This window comes from Zootoca vivipara, chromosome 7, assembly GCF_963506605.1.
Source record: "Zootoca vivipara chromosome 7, rZooViv1.1, whole genome shotgun sequence".
NCBI classification, from domain to species: Eukaryota; Metazoa; Chordata; class Lepidosauria; order Squamata; family Lacertidae; genus Zootoca; species Zootoca vivipara.
The window spans coordinates 52,350,454-52,371,369 of record NC_083282.1 but is presented as its reverse complement, the minus strand read 5'-3'; the positions used below and the strand labels follow the sequence as shown (position 1 = coordinate 52,371,369).

Genomic DNA, 20,916 nt, shown 5'->3' with positions numbered 1-20,916 from the left:
ACAGCATCTCAAGAGACACAGGTTAGCCACCCCCCTGGTCTAAGGCAGTCCTCAGCACCACTGAACATTCCAGCAACTAAGCCATGAAATTATCATTCATGGATTTGCTCAGTTGTGTGCAAACTTAAGTTTGGTTTGGCAATAGGCGATTTTTTTTTTAAAGGAATCATTTTTTTTTAATGGCACTTTCTTAAACATGTTTACTCAAAAGTGATCTCTATCGAATACAACAGGTCTTATTCCATAGTAAGCGTGCTTAGGACGGCAGTCTCAGAGTGGCAGTCATAATCTCAACTCATTGTAAGCTCTTTGTAAGCTCAGCAGCATTTATCACCAAGTTGTGAGCATTGCTTTAACCATGGAAGTACAGCATATTCAAATGCAGTGCTGCAGCAAACTATCTTACAGGAATCAGGGGTTCATTATAGCCACCAAGTTCAAATTTACTCCACGTGGATTTCTAAGGTCTCCAGCCAACTCAAAAAAATATTTTACCTATGAGCACCAGCTCTGAAATCACCAGGTTTCACAGATGCACAATCCTAACTGTGTAGATTTCTAAAGAAGCGAGAGCTGTGTGCAACTAAACAGGAAGAAAAATCTTATTGCTGACACTGGAACCATCATTTCTGCATACCCACAGGAAGCATATCTGTGAGGCACAGCACAACCATAAACGGCGGGGGGGGGGGGGACACCACAAAAAGGAGCCTGTTTACGTTATCAGATACTTAGAATTACCACTTTCCTCCTCAGCAGGGCTCCTGCACTTTTAACAGCTGCATAGCAGGTGTGCCACTCACTGTATCCCCATGCTGAGAAAATTATCACCTATTGCAGCAGTTGCCTTCTAGATGTTCTGGACCACAGCTTCCATGATCACTGGCCAATATATATCAGTTTACCACAATTCTGTATGTACAGTAAAAGTAACGTAAGAATTTGAAATCACAGATCTTCAACTGTTTCAGAAGATGTTTTCTTAATTGTCTGCATAAGCCTGACAGCATCTAAAAGTTTTCAGTAAACATTTGAAGGTAAACATAGAAGATGCCTTCTGAATCTCTACTGGAAGAGCATTTCAAGGAGCTAGGCTGATGACACTGAACACTTGGTTTCCTGTCTATGTCAAATGAGCTCCATCAATTCAGGGGACAACCAGCAACACCTCTACAGACAATCTCAGTGACTGAACTGAGATATAATGGTTCAGGCAGTCCCTGGACCTAATTTGTTCAAGGCTTTGTAAATGAATATCAAGACCTTGAATCTGGCTTGGTAGTAAATATCCCTACCAGATATTTTGAATGTTGATGTGTTTTTAATTTATTGATTTTTATTGTTTTTAATAATAATCTTGTGGTTTTATTGTTTTTATAAACTGCTTTGAAGTCTTCTACCACCAAGCAGTACGTATATAGTTTTTATGAAATAAATAAAATAGCCCATGCAGACATTTTCACAACTGTGTCACATTTTGTCAGCCAGGTGCCCCCTCAGCAGCAGTCTGGCTGCTACATTCTGCATCAGTTGGGAGTTTTCAAACCAAGCCCAAGGGGAGCGCCACACAGAATGCACACTCATTTTTTCCTTCCATTGTTGAAGAAACTACTCTAAAGTTAAAGAAATTAGTAAGATGAGAAGCAACTGAGTCCTGCTGGTTAAGTATACAGTGTTATTCCGTTACTCATAGTACCTATTTTACATTATCATCCGTATTCAAATGCTCCAAAAGGTGCTTAATTTCAGTGATTTTACTAGCACAAAATGAGCAGCACACTCGCATAAAAGTAGTTAAAGCACTAACACTGGCACGTGTGTAAAGCAATTCTATAGTTAACAACACTGTCTAATTATGTACGGGGGAAAATGGTTCTTAAACTTTCTGAGGTCATTGGATCCCTTTGACCATCTGATGAAACCTCTGGAATCCCTCCCCATATTTTTTCCACAAAGACCTTTTTTCAATGTAGCAGAAGCAAATTAAAAACTGAATATTTTTATGTACCCAGTTCACTGACCCCCTGAAGCTCATCCATGGACTTCCTAGGGATCCATGGACCATTGTTTAAGAACCCCTGATGTATGGCACATAACCTCAAGGGTTTATAAGCAAAGGCTATGTGGCCACCAACTAGGGATGCTGTCGCAGTGGATTTCCTGTGTTGGGGGGTTGACCTAGTTACTAGATAAACTTTGAGGTTCTTTCCTACTCTACAATATCATTCGAACAGGGACTTCAGACCACATGTAATAATGGCTCAGGCACACCTGTATTTCTTGGCCACGAAACTGGCTCTACATACTCAGTGGTTTTCATCATTAGTGATTTTCCAGAAAAAGTCCAAACATTTCCTGGAAATATTTCCAACACCAACATTTGACTTAGATTTAATAAATGAAATTTTAAAATGTATGTCATGTTACTGTTATGTGCTACATATAGCCAAATGTAACAGAACTATAAGGGAGGGGGAGATCTAGAAAAGTCTCCTTATGCTGTAATCTTAAAACACACTTACTGGGGAACAAGATCCATTGAATAGAGTAGAACTTAATTCTAGATAAACAATAACAGAATGGTGCTGTTAGTGTGCTTTAAAAGGATCCACTCTATTTCTGTGATTGTGATCTGTTTTAACTGTTTTAGATTCTGAATTTTAGACTGTGGTAATCCACTTAGGGACGTGCTGGAGAAGGGAAAGTGATACACATAATAAAAATAATAATAATAAGAGGAGGCAGAAGATGGAGAAGATACATTATTATTTTAACTATTTATTAAATTTATAAACAGAGGTAGCAGAAGACATTAACATTAATTTTAGTATGCCTGAAAAACCATGTGCATAAAAGTATCTGCTTCCTATGGATAGTCACTTAAAAGGAGTTAATTACAACTTCAATTCTTGATTTGACTGGCATTACTGTATATCCATTCCAGCTATCTAATTTGACTGGTATTGTATCCATTATGGTAGTAATTACATTTATAAAACACTGCATTTCTAAAAATAAAACATTATCAATGGAAAAGTATAGCTGAATAAAATTTTTCAGCCCACTGATCATTAGAAACACTTAAATATTTTGCTGTATTATGGATGTATGTCAAAAGGCACAGATCCCACTGCTTACGCACACACCCCAAGGGACTGCTTGACCTGTGCTCATAAACTGTAGCAATGTAATTATAATGTGTAAAAAGGAACCACAAAGAATGCTTTTACTTATAAATATACTGTGCTTTTGCAGCGTTTAAACCAAGGAATAGAAGTTGCTAACACAACCACACAACCCCTTTTTGCTCTCAGCAAGATTCCATGAAGAAATGGCAGTGATGTAATTCTTGCAATGGCTCAATGCTGCTGTTTGTTTTGCTCTTTACCCTTCCCGCCTTGCAAGGCCAGCGTGTGCAAATAAACAGAGACAGGCCCTCATCAGTGCTCCTTTTCATACTAGACACTTTTGCTTTTTTAAAAAAGCACACAAGCAAATACTTTCTCAAAAGTCATGTACAACTGCACGGGAGCAAAAGCACATTTGAGACGCTGTGGCATTTCTGGGTAAACTCTAGGAAGGAATAAAAAACCACCAGCAGCAGCAACAGCAACGTGGGAGTTCTCTGCAAACAGTTGGGGATGCCGGGCAGCTGCCCAGCATTTACATTCATTTGTCACTGCTCAAGGGCTAAGGATGGTGGTCCAGAGGGGGCAAAACAGTTTCCCCACTGGTTCAGCCGCCACTTTATGTAAGAGCAGTGCAGGAAGACAGCCTTAGCCTTTATCACTTACGCTCATCGGCTTGTGTTGATTTCACAAGGTGTCGCCACTATTTGCATCAAGCGTTCCTCAGATCTTTTCTGCCCTACTTTGGCTGGGCTTGCATGCATTTGCATCTCATCTGCCATCTCCCCCGCTCCTAAAACCGTGATTAAGCAAATCCCAGCGTCCACATTGTAATTCAAAGCACCGCCTTTGTTGCTATTTCAAAGTTTACAAGGATTTTACAAGGAAGGAGAGTTTTGCTCTTCTTCGTTTTGCCCCTTTAAAGAAAGCGAGTCTTGTCTACTCAGCAGAAGATCATTCATGCCCACCCAACAAGATTACTGAGAAGAAGGAACGAGAGAAAGAAACGCTTTTTTGTAAGGGGGGGGGAGAGAACCCACATTCTGCACAACCTTTGCCCCATTTTAAAAGCAGCCAGCTATGAGATCGGTAGAGAGCGTGGGTAGGAACGCAGCATTTGCAACCAGCTGCCTCGGAAAAGGGCAGAGGAAATTCAACAGGAAGAAGGCAAATGTCTATTTCTAACACGCACATGCTTAAACACCCCAATGCAGAGAAAGGGGGAAGGCATATTTAAAAGACCAGAACATTTAAGTGCATGATGTTTATCCCTTCCCTTTACTTAAAAAAGAGAAGAACACGACTCCTTAGATATCCCCCGCCTTCACGAGCAGTCACACAACCCTAAGTCGCCACCACAGCTGTGGAGGGGGGGTTCTTTTCTTTTCGCTCCCGAAGTTGCCCTCCAAAGCGCCCGGCAGCCCTGCTGGGGGCAAGCGGAGTGCGCTCCCCAAGCCCGCCGCGGGCTCTGATGGAGAAGGCAGCCGCCTCCGCCTCCTCTCTCCCTCGCCCCGCTTCCACTTACTTTCAGCTGAGATTTGGACACTTTGCCGCTTTTCTCCGCGTCCAGGGCGGTGAAGGCGTACCAGATGGACTTTAGAAGCTCGGCTCGCAACTCCATGGCTCGAGCGCCCTGCGGACAGTCTGCTGGCTCGGCGGGGAGGATCCTCCCTCGGGCTGCTCAGGAAACGCGCCGCTCTTTCGCCGCGCAGCCGGCAGCGAGGGCGCCCTGGAGCCGCAGCGCCTCCTGTCGCCTCGACGCTCGGGGAGCTTGCGCGCCACCTTCTCGCTCTTTTTCCTTCCCCCTTTTCGTTGTTCAGTGCAATTGAGCAAAGAACAATGAATGCAAATCTTTTTTTAAGGCAGGAAGTTCGCCCGTCTTTAAACACTAGCGGGAGTCCAATTTGTATTCGAGTCCAACAACATTCAGATTTGGCATGTCGCTCATGTTTTCTACCCGTCCTCTTTTTCATCAAGGCCGCAATCTCCTGCCCGGTTACTCATTACATGGGGATACATGGGTTCTTCTCACGGTTAATGCCACCTGTTGGGGGAACTGGGACTCTTTCTACTTGGCAAAATTTTGTTGTAAAAAATTGTTTTAATCTTGCCTGCCCCGCAGCATACTCAAGGCAGTTTACAATATGCAGTAGGTCTCCAACAAGAGGCCATCAGATGAGGATGCTCCAGCTCTGAATTTCTTGAAGGGAAAGTTAAACGGCTATGTTACACACTATATAAACCCTTAAAGCACATTCAAAGCACTATTTCCCTCAAAGAATTCTGGGCACCATTAGTTCACCCTCGCGGAAATACAATTCCCAGAAGCCCTTAACAAACTAGAGTGCCCAGTTTTCTTTGAGGGAAAGAATGTGCTTTCATGGTATATACAGGTGCAACTCGGAAAATTAGAATATCGTCGAAAAGTGCATTTATTTCAGTAATGCAACTTATTTTTTATTTTCTTTTAATTTGTACAAATGCTTTCTTTTGGAAATGCCACAGTAATAAAACAAATAGTTACAATAATACAAAAATAAACATCGCTATTACATTTCATTAATTACATTCCATTTATAATTGACCCGCCTAACGACAAATAATTACAATTACAACAAATAAAGGCTTGACATCTTGCTTTGCATGTCATGCATCTATCTCATATATTGGTTTCACCTTTTAAGTTGTGTTACTGAAATAAATGCACTTTTCAACGATATTATAATTTTCCGAGTTTCACCTGTAGTATGTACTAACTATAGCATAAGAGTCAACTCCTAGGGGCTGAGGTCCCTTCACACACACACACATACACACACACCCAATAAAATATTTGAGGGAGTTGGGCCCCCCAAAGTTGATGGGCTTACTAGTCTAAAAAGTTCTTTATCTAAAGGATGTGTCAATACTGGAGTACAGAACATTGCTTGCTCTTTGGTCAACTTGTGTTCCAGGTTTATGAACCTGGTCTGAGTTTTAGTCTGAGAACTTAAATGCCAGAAGAACATACAAAGATAAAAAAGAGAGGCCTGAACACCTCTAAGAACAATCAATTATGGTCTAGGGAGGCTTGAAAAGACAGCACTGCACATGTTGTAACTGCAACAGAACAGTGCAGTACTATCTGAGCTGGGTGTGTCTCTTATATTCATAACAACACAGCTTAGTAACATGAGTTAAAGAATACAATTGCATGAGCTATATGCAAAATGAACATATAAAAAACAAAGAAGCACCATATTGCCCATTCAGAGCAATGTTCACACATCATGGCTGGTAAGGCTGTTGTGATACAGACGGCTTTCTCCCTGATGCTACAACAACAGAACGCCAATTTAGATGGGGGAACTCAGTATGCCCTATACAACTACAGGCAATTCAAATAGAGCAGCATCAAAGAATGAAATGCTGTTTGGCTTGTCATTCATTCAGGGGGACCCAACGGGATTAAAACCCTGTATGGTAACATCAGTATGGATCTCTGTTGGCTGCTTAACTGGATCACACATTTCTACAGCTTATTCTAGTGAAGTATGACCAGGGAGGTAGGCACATTCTGCTTCACGTCTCAATTCCTTAATAAGAAAGTCCAGGCAACTGCTGAGAAAATCGAAAACATAAAGTCCAACATTTTATTAAATACACATTTTGAGTCTTGTTATTTCAGAGAGTGAAAGAGGAAAATAAAATATAATACAAAGCTGTGTCTTCTCCTTTGCATGTCTGCTTCAGTCTATTCCACTTGCTGAGACTGGGAAGCAACCACGATAATTGGAGGGAAATGTATAGAGCACAGCCATCACATTAATATTTGTCCTTCTCCGGTACTGTGCATTTCAGTTCTGCTCAGAGAGTGTGTGACTGCTCCTGTGCCAACACTTTCTACTCCCATGTATCTGAGGTAAGGAAAAGTAGAGAGCACCCATCTACCCGTAATTCCCTTTCCTGAACTTTCTATGGCTAAAAACACATTTAATGCTAAAAACTTCAAAGAGATAAATCTCCCCAGCCATGCAAGTCCCATAATCTTATGAAGGCTGTTCTAGCCCTCCAAGAAATGAAATACTAGTGCTTCCTCCAATAACATTCAGCAGAAATTAGAAAGGTCCAGAACGATAGTGCGGGTGCCACCTCAGAAAGTTAAGGGAAGGCTTTCTTAAAGAGGCCATAAAACATGTTGTAGCACTTATAGGAGGAATATTTCTAAACAAAGTCTCATCCAATAGTTCATGTAACTTCACCATCTGTGCTTCTCAGTTAACAGCTCATTCATGCTGGACAGATGGCAGCAAATATTAAGGGCTCTCTTCAGGTCCGGAAGGATTACTCATCACTTGGCTTTTGAGTTGGAGGTTCTGAAGACTCCAGCGGTCCATCCAGCTTCAGTTGCTCCAGCTCCATGTGAGGTCTCAGCACCCACTGTTTGATGTGGATACCTTAAGAGTTGCAGACGCCTGTTGAATTGCTGAGGTAGACACACTAATGGCATCCTTCGAGCTCTGCTGCTCTTTTACCTGGAAAGAGAAAAAGACGGCAAGTTTGATTGGCAGTTAAATAGAGTTTAACTGCTCCAAGTCATGGTAACTAATACCAAAGATCAAATAATTTTGAGGCCTGAGACAGAAAATCTCACAAGCACTTATTTCCCTCCCTGGCAGTAAAAATATATAATAAAAAAATCAGAACAATCAATAATCTGCTAACATTTCATGACACCCAAAAATCAATTGCCTGAAGCTGCCTAATGACAGCATGGAGTTGCCTGGTGTTCCCAAGTGAAATAAAGGAACACAAATGGCAGAAAAATATGAATTCAATGAGGAGACACACAAGTGATGGTCAGGTACATGGATGAATGTGATAATAGTAATATGAGATTAGCACTAAGGACATATTCACAAACACCCCTGCCTGCAGACTGTACACTGGTTGGGTGTGGTGCACCAGTGGAACAAGTTCACTGGATGCTGCCCCATATTGTCACAGACATCATTAAGTTTTAGACACCCTCTGTCTCTGGCAACTGAAGAGCCAACCAGCATTATCCAAGGAGATGGATTTGGGTATGGACTGTCCACTTGCTAATCTCTGGCCTACGAACTGGCTCCAAGACAAAGCAAGCATCTAAGTGCAATTTGGCAGAGAGAAAGGTAATATAAAAGACATGTATCTTTTCAAAGTAAACATTGGATGCAAAGTTAACCACTGCTGGCTTTCTTTCTCACACAAACTATTTTAAGACACTATCTTGAAATAGTTGCTACCTCCTATAAGCAGGCACTATATATACTGTACATTATTTGGAAGCAGATATGCAGAAGCAGAAGTAGCTCAACGGGGAAGTGAAGAAACAGCATAGGAAGTTATGTGGAAATGAAGTAATTGCATGGTGGGAAAAGAAAATAGGTTGCAATGTAAAAGGGGCACAAAAGGAAAACAGGCAGCTGTGAACATACAATATATTCTTTGGCTTCATCTATCCCATACATCAGGGGTGAGGAACCTCTTTTGGCTCTGCAGGTCACAGCCTGATCAGGATCCACCTCACTGGCCAAATTTTACCCACTTGTCATTATGACATCACAACTGGGAGAGGGTGGAGGCCTCCACCTATCAAAATCCCTTTTGTAACTTTGCAAGTCTCCCCATGCTCCGCCTTCAAACCCCTGATGCCCCTAGAGCATCAAACGAGACCACAAGGGGATATCTTAAAGCCTTTGCTAAACCTGTCTTCGAAGCAGCCTCACCCTTTTCTATTAAAAGAGTCATGTTTAAGGTATGGGTTGGGGGAGCTGCTTTGAATAGTATTTTGTAGCTTTAAGACAGCCCCTGTACTCTGAGCCTCTTAAAGAGCTTTGTCAAAGCACATTTTGAAGCAGCCTCCCCATGTTTTTTATACATTATTGTTTAATGGAGGTGGGGATGCTGCTTCAAAAAGCCCTTTTCAGCTTTAAGATGCCCCTCCCCCAGCTCACTTAAAGTAGAAGGCAAAGGACTTTAACGCCTTTCAAATGAAAAGCAATCCCGCTGCACAATCCTGTTCCCTGCTGGAAATTGGGTGCTCAGCCAATGAAGAATTAAAGCCTGTCCTTCCATTCATCAGATGAAGTTACCAATGATCTGGGGGGGAATCACAGGCCAAATTGGACCCCCTGGTGGACCAAGCCTGGTGCAGGGCCAGAGGGTCCCCACCTCTGCTATACACAGTTACCTGGGAGGAAACCCCATTTAACTCAATGGACTGACTTCTGCATCAGATTGTGCTTTCAATGACACTACTCTATACGTGCTTACAAGGGACAGCTACTTATGGTACTGATCTGAATATAAGCTGCCCCTGAAAGAGATCACAGCCCTAAAATGAGATCTCTTAAATCACAGCTTCCTTACCTGTAAGATTGTGATTATAGACTACACTAAGGTTTTATACAAGCCAAATTTTGGGGGGAAGTGTAACCTATATTCAGATCAATACAGTAATATTGCTCTGTATGACAATTAATGTGTTCTTTGTAAATCCTAAAATCACAAGACGAAACGAGTACAGTATTTTTTGTGGTCTTTGAAATCCCTAAACATTCTACAAAAATTCACAACAAAGGCAATTTCTCCTTATTGTAACTGATGGGGAACAAAGAAGTCTGAAACCCAGATGGAAGTTACAAAGTTTTTTTTTAAAAAAGTGTCTGCTCCCCCACTTCACTCCTCAGAGAACATAAGTACCTGGTTTCAAACTGAATTTTAATAGTTGCTCCTCCACCTGATGCTTCAGACTGGCTGTCCCGTTTGATTAGCTTTTCAAGAGCCTGCGTGTTCTCTGCTCAAATATTTGTTTGGTGCTCAATTATTTTTACACTTAAAAACCTGCTCTGTGTGACTGAAACAAGGGCTGCCAAGAAGGAGTAGTTAGTTTCATGATTAGCTGGTCTCTGTGTCAATCAATGCCCTAAAAATGTGGCTTCTGCTGCATACTGGTAAGGCAGTATGAGGTCAGACTCATCACCTATATGCATCCTTGGGGAAGAGGACAAGAGGCTCTCTTCCAACATGACAAAAATACCTGTGCCTGCAAACTCTAAGCAAGATGTGTATATGAAGTACCTGAACTTCAATATAAGTGTCCTTTGCTAGCACTGTCGGCTGCTGGTGGTGGATGGATGACGTGGGCAAATCCTCGGATGCCTTTGTCCCAGATGTGACTATTGTAACCTGAAAAGTATCACATCAGCACAACCATTACATTTTACAAAAAAAACTTTCCCAGACTATGTCAAAGGTTTTAGAAGAAATTAGTACCGGAGGTATTTCAGTCCCATCGATGCCAATCATAGTCAGCACATTTGTACCACTTGCTGAAATATCTTCCTGGGGTACTGATACTGCTGTGCCATTCTGTGTTAGCATGGTGATATCACAGCCAAGTGCTTGCAAGTCTTCAGGAGACAGACTGACCTGCAAAGAGCAGGTGAAAATGCAGTCAGGCCAAATTGCAGGCTACAGATTAAAAAGAAAAGATTCAAGCCGATTCATGGGCCGGGAGCATGGGGAATAGAAGTAGTCAAGTGACAAAGAGCTCATTCCCACAGGCATGTTCTTCACCGGAAATCATAACGTTCCTTGCATATGCAAATGCTGAAAAATTGAACTACATCACCACTAATAGGAAGCTATGGTAATAGAGTACAGTGGTACCTCTGGTTACGAACGCTTCTGGTTATGAACTCTGCTAACCCAGAAGTAGCTGCTCCTGGTTGCGAACTTTGTCTCAGGATGCGAATGGAAATCGTGCGCCAGAGGCGCGCATGCAGCAGGAGGCCCCATTAGGGAAAGCTGGCCTCAGGATAAGAACGGATTCAGCTTAAGAACGGACCTCCGGAACAAATTAAGTTCATAAACAGAGGTGCCACTGTAATAGAATTGTAGCTGAAAGGGACCATGAGGGGTATCCAGTCAACCCCCTGCAATGCAGGAATCTTTTGTCCAATGTGGGGCTATCCCTGGCTCTGTGATATTAACCACTTTGAGGGGGTTATTTTACAATCAAGTATATGGTGAATGTATTTTATGAAACAAACAGATAAATAAAACCCTGCTCTGCAATGTTCATTCACCCAAACTGGTGTGATTAGAACCCTTGTCCAACTACGGTACCGGTAAGTACCAAGGATGGGGCTAACACGATTTAAGTAGATGTTGCATGCAGATGCACTATAGCCAATGTTTAGGATCTGATCTGACCTGTCCTAGGTAACAAAACTGGAGAGTTGTTACCTCTGTGGATTTAGATTCAAGTTCTGCAAACTCCATACCTGCTCTGCTCCATCCTGAGATACGAGAGTCACTGGCATAACCGTGCAATCCTCCTGCTCCTCCTCGTGTTCCACCTTCACCGAAACAATACACTGGTGTTTCAGTGAAGGCATATCAAACGTGGCAACTGGGAGAACAAGGAAAGGAGATTAGCAGAGTGCTTTACTTGAGTGGGGGCATTGAAACAGCCTTGAAAAAGTTCTCTGAAGGTAAGGCAGGAACAACAGAAGGGAGCACTTAAGGCAGGCTTCCTCAACCCTGGCCCACCAGATGTTTTTGGCCTACAACTCCCATGATCCCTAGCTAGCAGGACCAGTGGTCAGGGATGATGGGAATTGTAGTCTCAAAACATCTGGAGGGCCGAGGTTGAGGAAGTCTGATTTAAGGACTAGGAAGAATAAGGAAGCATGGCAATGAGCTAGGAAGTGACAAGAATATATAGGCTCAGGATATGAAGCTTCCCATAAAACTCCAGTGCCTACTCACTTCTCATCTGCTGCTCATAGAGGGCCTGTTCACTCTCTTCTGTAGCTTCCAGCTCTCCATGCGTAGTGCGCTTGTGCATAGCCAACGTAGAGGTCTGGCGGTAGGTTTTGCCACAGGTATTGCAGGTGTATGGCTTGCAGTGTGTGTGGACCACGTGGTGTTTGTAAAGGCTAGAATATTCAGTGAAGCGTTTCCCACAGCCTGGCACCAGGCACGCATATGGCTTCTCCCCTGGGAAATAAGAAGCAAATATAAAGGAATGGGTATCTCTCACTTTGTGGCATAAAGCAAAGGCTACAATCCCAAAACACACTTGCTAGGTAATAATACAGTGGGGTTTACTTTCAAAAAGATAGAGGATTACACTGCAAGAGTACTTTAAGCAATTGGGAAGGGGGCTTCAAATCTCACTCTACTGGTTTTTAGTAGTTCAACACGTATTTTCTTTTAACTGGCCATCTTACAGGTGACAACTGGTTCAAGCAAGCAAGCCTAGTATAGTTTCCATGTTGATCCCCCCCAATGCAGTAATGTGTCACTGGGATGGTTTGTTACACATAATAAAGTTCAACCAAGTGACACCACCCCCACAGATTGTGAAAGTATATCATGTTGAGGATTGCCTGTATGGTGTTTACCGTTAATGAAATATGAAAATTAAGGAAGGCAGGCGTGCACACGCGTGCACACGCACACACACACACACCAGACATCACATAAACACAAATATTACCTGTATGGATTCTCATGTGGTTTTTGAAGTTGGTAGCACTACTGAACCCTCTCCCACAGTTGTGCTCTGGGCACATATATGGTCGCTCACCAGTGTGTGTCCGGATGTGGACCTTGCGTATATTTGAGGTGGTGAATGAGCGGCCACAGCCCTCAAAAGGGCACCTGAAAGGCCTCTCACCTTCAGGGGAAGAGAGAGAAGGCATCCTTAGCAAGCCTGTGATAGATGACACTTTAAGACACGCTTGCCTTTAAGTGCACAATATATCTACACTGTATCTACAATATATCTACACTGGGACCCAGGGTGGCGCAGTGGTTAAACCACTGAGCCTAGGGCTTGCTGATCAGAAGGTTGGCGGTTCGAATCCCTGTGACGGGGTGAGCTCCCGTTCCTCGGTCCCAGCTCCTGACAACCTAGCAGTTCGAAAGCACGTCAAAATGCAAGTAGATAAATAGGAACCGCTACAGCGGGAAGGTAAACGCCGTTTCCATGTGCTGCTCTGGTTTGCCAGAAGCGGCTTTGTCATGCTGGCTACATGACCTGGAAGCTGTACGCCGGCTCCCTCGGCCAATAATGCGAGATGAGCGCGCAACCCCAGAGTCGGTCACGACTGGACCTAATGGTCAGGGGTCCCTTTACCTTTACCTTTTATATCTACACTGTAGTTGTGAGAATGCAACCTTGTCAGGCTGGGCAGATTTCTTCCATCTTTGTTATGGTGTCAAAGAGCCAAATATCATATATGAAGCTAATATGAGCATGGCAGCTTGAAAGGCCCTCCATCATTTTTCCTTAGGCAGCTATAACCTGAACAGTACCTCATTCTAGACTGGGGGTGGGGAGCTGGATCCACACATACCCGAGAGACAGGTTTGGCAGGTGGGTATCAGTCACTTCGTGTCACATGACATTCGGTGACCTATTTTCGCCCACACAGTTTGAAATCAAACTGTGTGGGCAAAAAAAGAAAAGAAAAAAGAAAAGTGTATGCAGAACTTCTCAATTGCTGCCAATCAGCTAACTGTCGAGCATGGGAAATTAGCTGATAAATGGTGCCTGCTAATCCCATACTAAAAATTATACAAATGAAATACATTTATATAAATCGGCACAATTTATTCTAGATTAAAATTATGGAATTTTTTGGTACAGAATCTGGACAAAAAATATATATTAGTAGCCCTTTTGCCTCTTTCTGGAGTATTTGGGCTTGTCTCACCCCCCCCTCCCCCGGTTAAGATTTCTGCTCTGGGCTAGCCCCGAATTAAAATAATAAACACTTTGGGACATACCGGTATGTGTCCGGATATGTTTTTGCAGGTCTCCAGAAGTCTTGAAGGCTTTGGTGCATAAATCTTCTGGACACTTGTATGGCTTCTCACCCGTGTGGGTTCTCACATGACTCTTCAGGCTATAACCTGCAAGGGAAAAGGTTATACAAGGTTAGCAGCATAGCAAGATGGCGCAAGCAGCACAGCAACTCCAAGAGACTTCCTAAAATGCAGCACACTGATTTTTAGAGGTTTCGTGTACGCTAAGGAGCCTGGGTCACCAAGAACTATACCTTGTACTTAGCTCAATTTCATTATCCATTTAGGCTCAATAGTCCTCAGCTTGCTACATTTGGATCTTCCTTCTCAGCCCTACTAACTCCACTTGAACAAGATCATCTTTTGTTCCTGACAAACATTACCTGTAGCAAAGGTTTTCCCACAGCTTGAGAAGTCACATCTGTATGGACGATCACCTGTATGAACTCGCTTGTGCACCTGTGAAGACAGCGAAGCCTCAGGTGAACTGAATGGGGTGATTCAAATTTGGAATATTTATCTTTAATTATTTCATAAAATGTATACATCACTTGACTGAAAAAACCTCAAAGCTGCTTACAAAAAGGTGAAACAAGAAAAATGGGGGGGGGATACAGCATTACCTTAAAACGTACAAAAAGTGAAAATACTAAAACAGATTAAAATTTAAAATATAGAGACTGAGAAGAGGTTTGTACCCAGGCTCTCTCTGACCTCAGTGCATCAGATCCAGCCTCTTAAAAAACTATTCCAAAAGAATATATATATATTTAAGCTTGCACTGGTGAATTACGGTCTCTTCCACAGCATTAATGGTTTCCCATTATAGGTACAGCAGAGCTTTTAGTCCTCTAAAAGGCAACATTGTGAGCTTACAACAATGACTTACCTTCAAATGATGAGATGTGGTAAAGAGGCGGCTACAACCACTGTAACCACAGCGGTAAACTCTATCAGGAACCTTTGGTTCCTTCCCATTGCTTTCCACTTCCTCCTCGTGGAAGCCCTGCCAAGCAACATGAAGAAGCTAAGCTTGAACCAGTCCTGCAAGTCACCATTCCATCTGCTATGAACACACATACTCTAAAAGTGGAGTCGTGTCACCAGACAAGGAGAATTGATGTCACGAGTGCCAGATATTGGGGGCCAATACTGATGGAGAGGCAAAATATAAATGCTTCAAATAAATACATTTAATACTTTTTAATACATTCTGCAGCCATGTGCAACGTGATTTACCCATCTTTACCTTGTTCATCTTAACAACCACAGCAGATAATACTATTTTCAAGATGGGAAGTTGAGCACAGTGACAATGAATTGTCTAAGGCCACCTTCAGTGGCTGGGTATACATAGGCCTCCCAGTTCCAAGATCATAACCTCATGCACTACTCATCTTGTGTAGAATCCTAGTTAGGTAATTATAGTCCCCTGTTCCTCTGTTTCCTAATTCAGAAAGCAAATAATGCTGGAGGACTCACTTATATCATTCTAGGAACTTGGTATTTCATTCTGTTTGCAGAATCACAAAGCAGGACGATTTGAATCTCCCACAGAAGTAGAATAATATCCTCACCTTACTGGCATAGTCCTTGAGGACAGCAATGGAATCGAGTTCAAAGGAATCATCTTTCTCTCCTACAGCCAATTCCTCCAGTCCCACATCTGCTTGCACTGTCAGTGTGGTGCTGTCCACTGACAGGGAGACAGGACGATGTATGAAAGCTGTGGATCCATCTTCCAGCTGGATTGCTTCCAAGGTGTTGGGGTCATAACCCTCTGGAGGGGACCACAAACACTGTAGTAGCACATGTCAGCTCTAATTGCTACTTATCTACCTCTTGATCATTTAGAGCTGGCAAAAAGATGAAGAGTTAAAAGCATCAATGGCAAAATCTTCACGGCAGTTCAAAATTCAAACATTGCATACACCAATAGAATCCAACTCTATTTATGGCTGAAAATTGCAACATGAAACACTTTCCACAATCAAAAGCTGCGTGGAATCATTATACAATCACCATAGAATGATTTCCACACATCCTTGAATTGTTTGCAGAGCAGTAAAGGAAGAATCTACTGAATTATTTTTGCTTGGTAGTTATTTGTCAATCTGGATAGGACCATTTTGTATGGCTACAGGGAAAGGATTTGATAAGATACTGAAACAGAACACATTCCCTGTTACCAAACCATACTGTGAAGCATCAAGAATGAGTGATACGCTCAAACACTTGCCCTTCCAACTCTTAACAGAAAGTTACCGTTTCCTTAAACCATCATTTACCATGCTACCCAAAGCAGTCAAGGGTAGCCTTAAATTATCTCTCCAAATCAGGATTGATCCTGAGAGAGGGAAGGACAAACCTCTTAAGCTTGCTGACACTTTCTGTTCTCCAACTCAAGGTTTGGGAGTGATGCAAAGAGCCACAGCATCTGTCTGCACATCTGATCCCCCCACCCCACCCTGAGAGTTTCCTTCAGAGCTCTCTCTTTTCATCACTAACCTGAATTGTTTTATGACTTGACTCAGGGTGAGGTAACAATAAATATTCTAAGTCACAAAGTTGTAAGTTTTAAAAGACTATGGGAGGAATTCAGTGTCACAGTATTATGATCGTTCTGTCAGCACAAGCATTTCTGCTTCCCTGACAGCATGAGCTCCTGTCTCCTCCCCCCATGCACTGTTCTGAAGCTTTCCTAATCCCCCAGAGCCAATTGGGAGGAATATGGGGAGGATGAAGCCCCATTGTGTTACTGGGACTTGTTGCGCTGGCTTCTGCTAGTGCAACAATGTAGTTGAGTCCAGCCCAATAGCTTCACACACAGCTATGATCACATTTATTATAGTACTGGGTTGCATTCAACTAAGTTATACGCAGAGTTGATGCACTGAAATGAATTACAGTAACTGAAGTTAGTAATATTTATTAACTTCAATCAAGCGACTCATTGAATACTACCCACTGTGTATGAATTATTTTACCTAGTACTAGTATGTGGAAAGGAAGGTTCAAAGACTGATCGTTACCTTGGGGAGCATGATGTATAAAAGCCATAGTGCCGTCTTCCAATGCTACTGGCTGACCATCTTCAAATGTGATGGACTCTACAAAACAAATCAGAACATACACAGAAATAAACCCCATGCATCATAAGGTTGTTACGCAACAGAAAGTAAACAAAGCTGACTTTACAAGAACAACTCAAGAATTCTAGCCATGGTTTGCTCAAAGGCCTACAGGGTCCTTGCTCTATAATCCTTGAAGAGAAGCCAGTCCATGTCAGTTCAATGACAGAGTGGGAAAAAAATGTCTAACTGCATAAAAAGGCAGTAGTGCAGCCTATTATCACAGCTAGTATTTAGTGCTCCTCCCACTGCAAAGCTTCTTCCATGTGATGAATGATGACACCAGGGAGAGGAACCTTTCTCCCTTCTTTACACTATGACTACATGCAAGGTATCTGTTTTTACATGGAAGCGTAAGAATAGATTGTCAGATCAGGTCAATGACTCATCTAATCCAGCATTATGTTACCACAGTGGCCAACCAGGTGTCTATGGAAAGCCCACAAGCAAGATGTGAGCACAAGACCACTTTCTCCTTCAGTTTCCAGCAACTGGCATTCAGAAGCCTACTGCCTTCTGGGCATTAAAGGAAAACGGCACACAGCGTCCAGACAGAATTAGTACAGTCCAGATTTCTACAAGGTGAAATCTACAAACTGTCTACCTCATGATGCGCAACATGGGTCTCAGATAAGAAATTTAAGTTGCACTGCAACAGGATTGCACTGCAATGCTACAGCAGCTTACACACAAATATTATTCTTGCGGAAGGTTACCGTAGTATCAAGTAGGTCCAAAACAGATGCCCTTAGGCAAATTTACTCATTAGCAGCCCTTTTGAAATCCAGCACATTTTATCTGCTCTACATGAGAATGTGCCTCCTGCTGATTTACAGTTTCTACCTAAAATATGCATCTCTAACTGTGAGAAGTGCACTACTGCTTGGTGCAAATTTCACAAGAGGTTCACTCACAGAGAAAACTGCAAACAGAAAAAGCAGTGAAAGCTCCCCAAATTTCTGAAATAGGTATACATCTACTACTCCTAACCTTTCTGCAATGTTACTTGTTGGACAAAAGCTCTGGATCCATCTTCAAGTTCAATCACTTGCCCTTCAATTAACTTCTCTCCTGAAACAGATGACAAGAGAATTTGTTACAGCATTGAAAAAGCCCTCCAGGTTAACAGGATTCAACATGTTCAACCAGGCTCACCTGGCAATCTCTTATCAAGGAAAATAATTACAAAGCAAAGTGCTTTTCGGAAGCTGAGTCTTTGCATGTTTATTCAGAAGCAAGATAATTTCAAAAGCAACATGAATTGAACTGCAGCCTCACAGTGCAATCTAAGTATATTGTCTCAGAAATAAGTCTTAATGAGTTATATGAAACTTATGCCTAGGTATGTATATATAAAACTGCAACCATGGCCAATATCTACCTACATTATAAGACATTCGGGATATTTATAATCACTGAGTCAGAAACCAAATTTCCAACTGAGGCATCCTTAAAAATTGAACATTTTTACTCCGCTCATGCTTCTGTAGCATATATCCATCCAATTCAGTGTGGCAGTTAGATGTCAAATTGCTTTGTTTGTTGCATCTGTACCATATTGGTCATTCAAACACATACTGTGGTCAATCAGGACTCACAAATCACATTCTTCTTTCTAAAAGCTCACCATTAAAACCACATTAAACTCTACTCTGTTTTTATCTTTAATTTATTTAAATTGAAAAACATGAACAATTTGTCCACTATAATTTTAACCTAGTGTATATGTCCAAAGATCTTCCCGCATGTGTAGTGCTTTGCACATTAATCATATGGTTGGATCAGTCCCAATCTCACCAACCACAAGAAGGCAGCCACTACAGCACCAAAATTACTCACCATTAGCATCTTGCTGAACATAGGCTGTTGTTCCATCAGAAAGGGCCGTTGCCTGTAAGCCAAAGCTCTCCATTGTGCTCTGGTGGTGGCTCCTTAGACATGTATTCCACATATAAGTTGGTTCTCCACGTTAGAACTAAAACATAAACGGCAAGCTATATATAAATTTCTTCTTTACATTGACAGTATATAAAAATCTGAGCAGAATTCTTTGGACAGGATTAGAATGTAAGTCTACCAAAGGCTCTTCGTCATGACAAATCTCCATGTTCAGAGACAGCCTACCTCTGATACAGGTCTAACAAGAAGGGAGTACTGTTGGCTTCATGTCCTACTTGTGGTTTTTCCCAAAGCTATCTGGCTGGCCAATGTTGTAGACATGAGACTGCAGCTTTACTGGCTTGTCAAAAACTCCTGGTCCATAAACTGGCAAAACTACACTCTTAGACCCATGAAAGACAATAACTGTATAGTACCAACTTCAGTCCGGAGTGGCAGTCTGCAAACCGAATCTGGTCAATTAAGCCACTTCAACTACCCCCACACCTCCTGTGGTGAAACCGAAGTCATACAACTGGAAGAGACTCAGGCTAGCATTGCAAGTAGTCTCCTTTCTGTTACCGTTCCATAATTTGGGACACAAAAAGCTGCCTTATAGAGTCTGATCATCTTGCTCTGGATTTTCTAAATTGACTGGCAGTGGCTCTCCATGGGTTTCAGGGGCTGACGTCTTTCCCAGGCCTATATGGTGATGCCATATATTGATTGAACCTGGGACATTCTGCATGATCTGCCATGGAGCTACAGAAACTCTTTTGTTTTCACTTTTTATACATTTGTGTTCCTCTCCCCTTTCCTGTTGCCAGGAAAATAATTGGCATTTGCTAAGTAGCCTCCTGAAGGGCATCATTCCATATTCTTTGCTTAAACATACAATAAGATCAACAGAACTTGTAAGGAAGCTTTACTTTTTTGTGAAAAGCTTTAGAAAAGAGGGAAATGACAGGATTGATTTTGGTGAATTATGTTGACCACCAACATATTTTCTAAAATTTTACTAGCAGGGGTCTTGTGGTACAAATGGTATTGTACATTAACAGACCAAGATGAGGGTTCAGCAACCAAACCTAAATCGTGGTTGAAGTGTTGGCATTTGGATTGAAGAGATATAACTGGGGCTCCATGTACCAGTAGGTGAGGGATGCTGAATGGGGAGAGATTTTACCAGAGCACACCAATCGGGAAAGGAGCTGGGAGATCTTCCACAGAAAACCATCTGTGGTCACTTTTTTCTTTTCCTGGCCATACATTTTACCAGCACGCAGCATGCTTGAGGGGAAATGATCAGGTCACTTCAACTCTGCTTGCACGCAAGAGCCCTCCCAGAAAAGGGAGTCCGCCACCTTTCTCCACAGAATGGTAGAGTTGGAAAGGGGTCCCGAACGTGTCTATAGTCCCCTCCATGGAGAAAGAGCTCTGATTTAGGCAGGCAGAAACCCAACAGGTAAAGCTTCCTCACAAAGTCGGAGAGATCTCCACTCGAATTTCTGCCTGCCAGGCAGCTGTTGCAAGGCGTCCGGGAAGGGAAAAAAGCAAGCGGGGCTCCTACCTCTTGGGCAGGAATCTGAGGGGTAAGTCGTGCAAAAAAGGAGGGCTTTGGGACGTAGGAGGGGGCAATGGGGGCTCTGCTGGCGGAGGGGACCCTGGGGGGCGCCCCCTCTTTCTCTCCCAGGGTGCAGCGTATCGGCGGAGGAGATGGATATCCACACCCCACACGAGCATCTCCCCTACTCATCCCCGCCTCCCTGCCGACACCGACCTGTGGAGGGCTGAGTCCGCCGCCTGACCGCCATGCACCAGGCCTCGCCCGCAGCCACCTGCCCTGCAACCTGTATGACGAAGCTTTATCCAGCTTCTCCAACCTGCTCGTCGTTTTTGTTATCCAGGTTCCGGGGCCCCGCCAAGGTCGCTTCCAA

General features: G+C 42.7%; 2 protein-coding genes across 6 annotated transcripts in view; both read right to left on the bottom strand.

The window, feature by feature from the left end:
• DEF6 (DEF6 guanine nucleotide exchange factor) overlaps positions 1-4,843 on the bottom strand; it is a 54,784-nt gene extending 49,941 nt beyond the window's left edge. Inside the window, exon 1 of one of the 2 annotated variants that reach the window (XM_035122028.2) lies at positions 4,654-4,843. In XM_035122028.2, coding sequence (XP_034977919.1) covers positions 4,654-4,749 — 96 coding nt within the window. In that variant the 5' untranslated portion in view covers positions 4,750-4,843. The remainder of the gene's footprint in view (positions 1-4,653) is intronic. The other variant, XM_035122026.2, reaches the window with a different exon arrangement.
• A 432-nt stretch (positions 4,844-5,275) lies between these two features.
• ZNF76 (zinc finger protein 76) lies at positions 5,276-20,896 on the bottom strand. 4 transcript variants are annotated; one of them, XM_035122029.2, is made up of 14 exons: positions 20,760-20,895; positions 18,941-19,076; positions 18,092-18,172; positions 17,003-17,080; positions 15,548-15,750; positions 14,860-14,976; positions 14,354-14,429; positions 13,953-14,078; positions 12,658-12,837; positions 11,925-12,155; positions 11,438-11,565; positions 10,425-10,580; positions 10,230-10,337; positions 5,278-7,642 (listed from the first exon to the last, which is right to left on the bottom strand). In XM_035122029.2, exons 2-14 carry the CDS (start codon positions 19,050-19,052, stop codon positions 7,538-7,540), a joined length of 1,701 nt encoding a protein of 566 aa, XP_034977920.2. In that variant the 5' UTR covers positions 19,053-19,076; positions 20,760-20,895; the 3' UTR covers positions 5,278-7,537. The 4 variants fall into 4 exon arrangements, with proteins under 4 accessions (XP_034977923.2, XP_034977920.2, XP_060133022.1 ...); XM_060277039.1 differs by lacking the exon at positions 20,760-20,895 and adding an exon at positions 20,550-20,745; XM_035122031.2 differs by lacking the exon at positions 10,230-10,337.
• Between the last annotated feature and the right edge of the window lie 20 nt (positions 20,897-20,916).

Bases quoted from the DNA above. Each gene is read 5' to 3' on its own strand.
- ZNF76 (XM_035122029.2), bottom strand. From the start codon at position 19,052: ATGTGGAATACATGTCTAAGGAGCCACCACCAGAGCACAATGGAGAGC. The intron at 18,173-18,940 runs GTGAGTAATTTT...CATCTGTTTCAG, and splicing joins TGTTCAGCAAGATGCTAATG to GAGAGAAGTTAATTGAAGGG. The intron at 12,838-13,952 runs GTATGTCCCAAA...CTTCCCCTGAAG, and splicing joins ACATATCCGGACACATACCG to GTGAGAGGCCTTTCAGGTGC.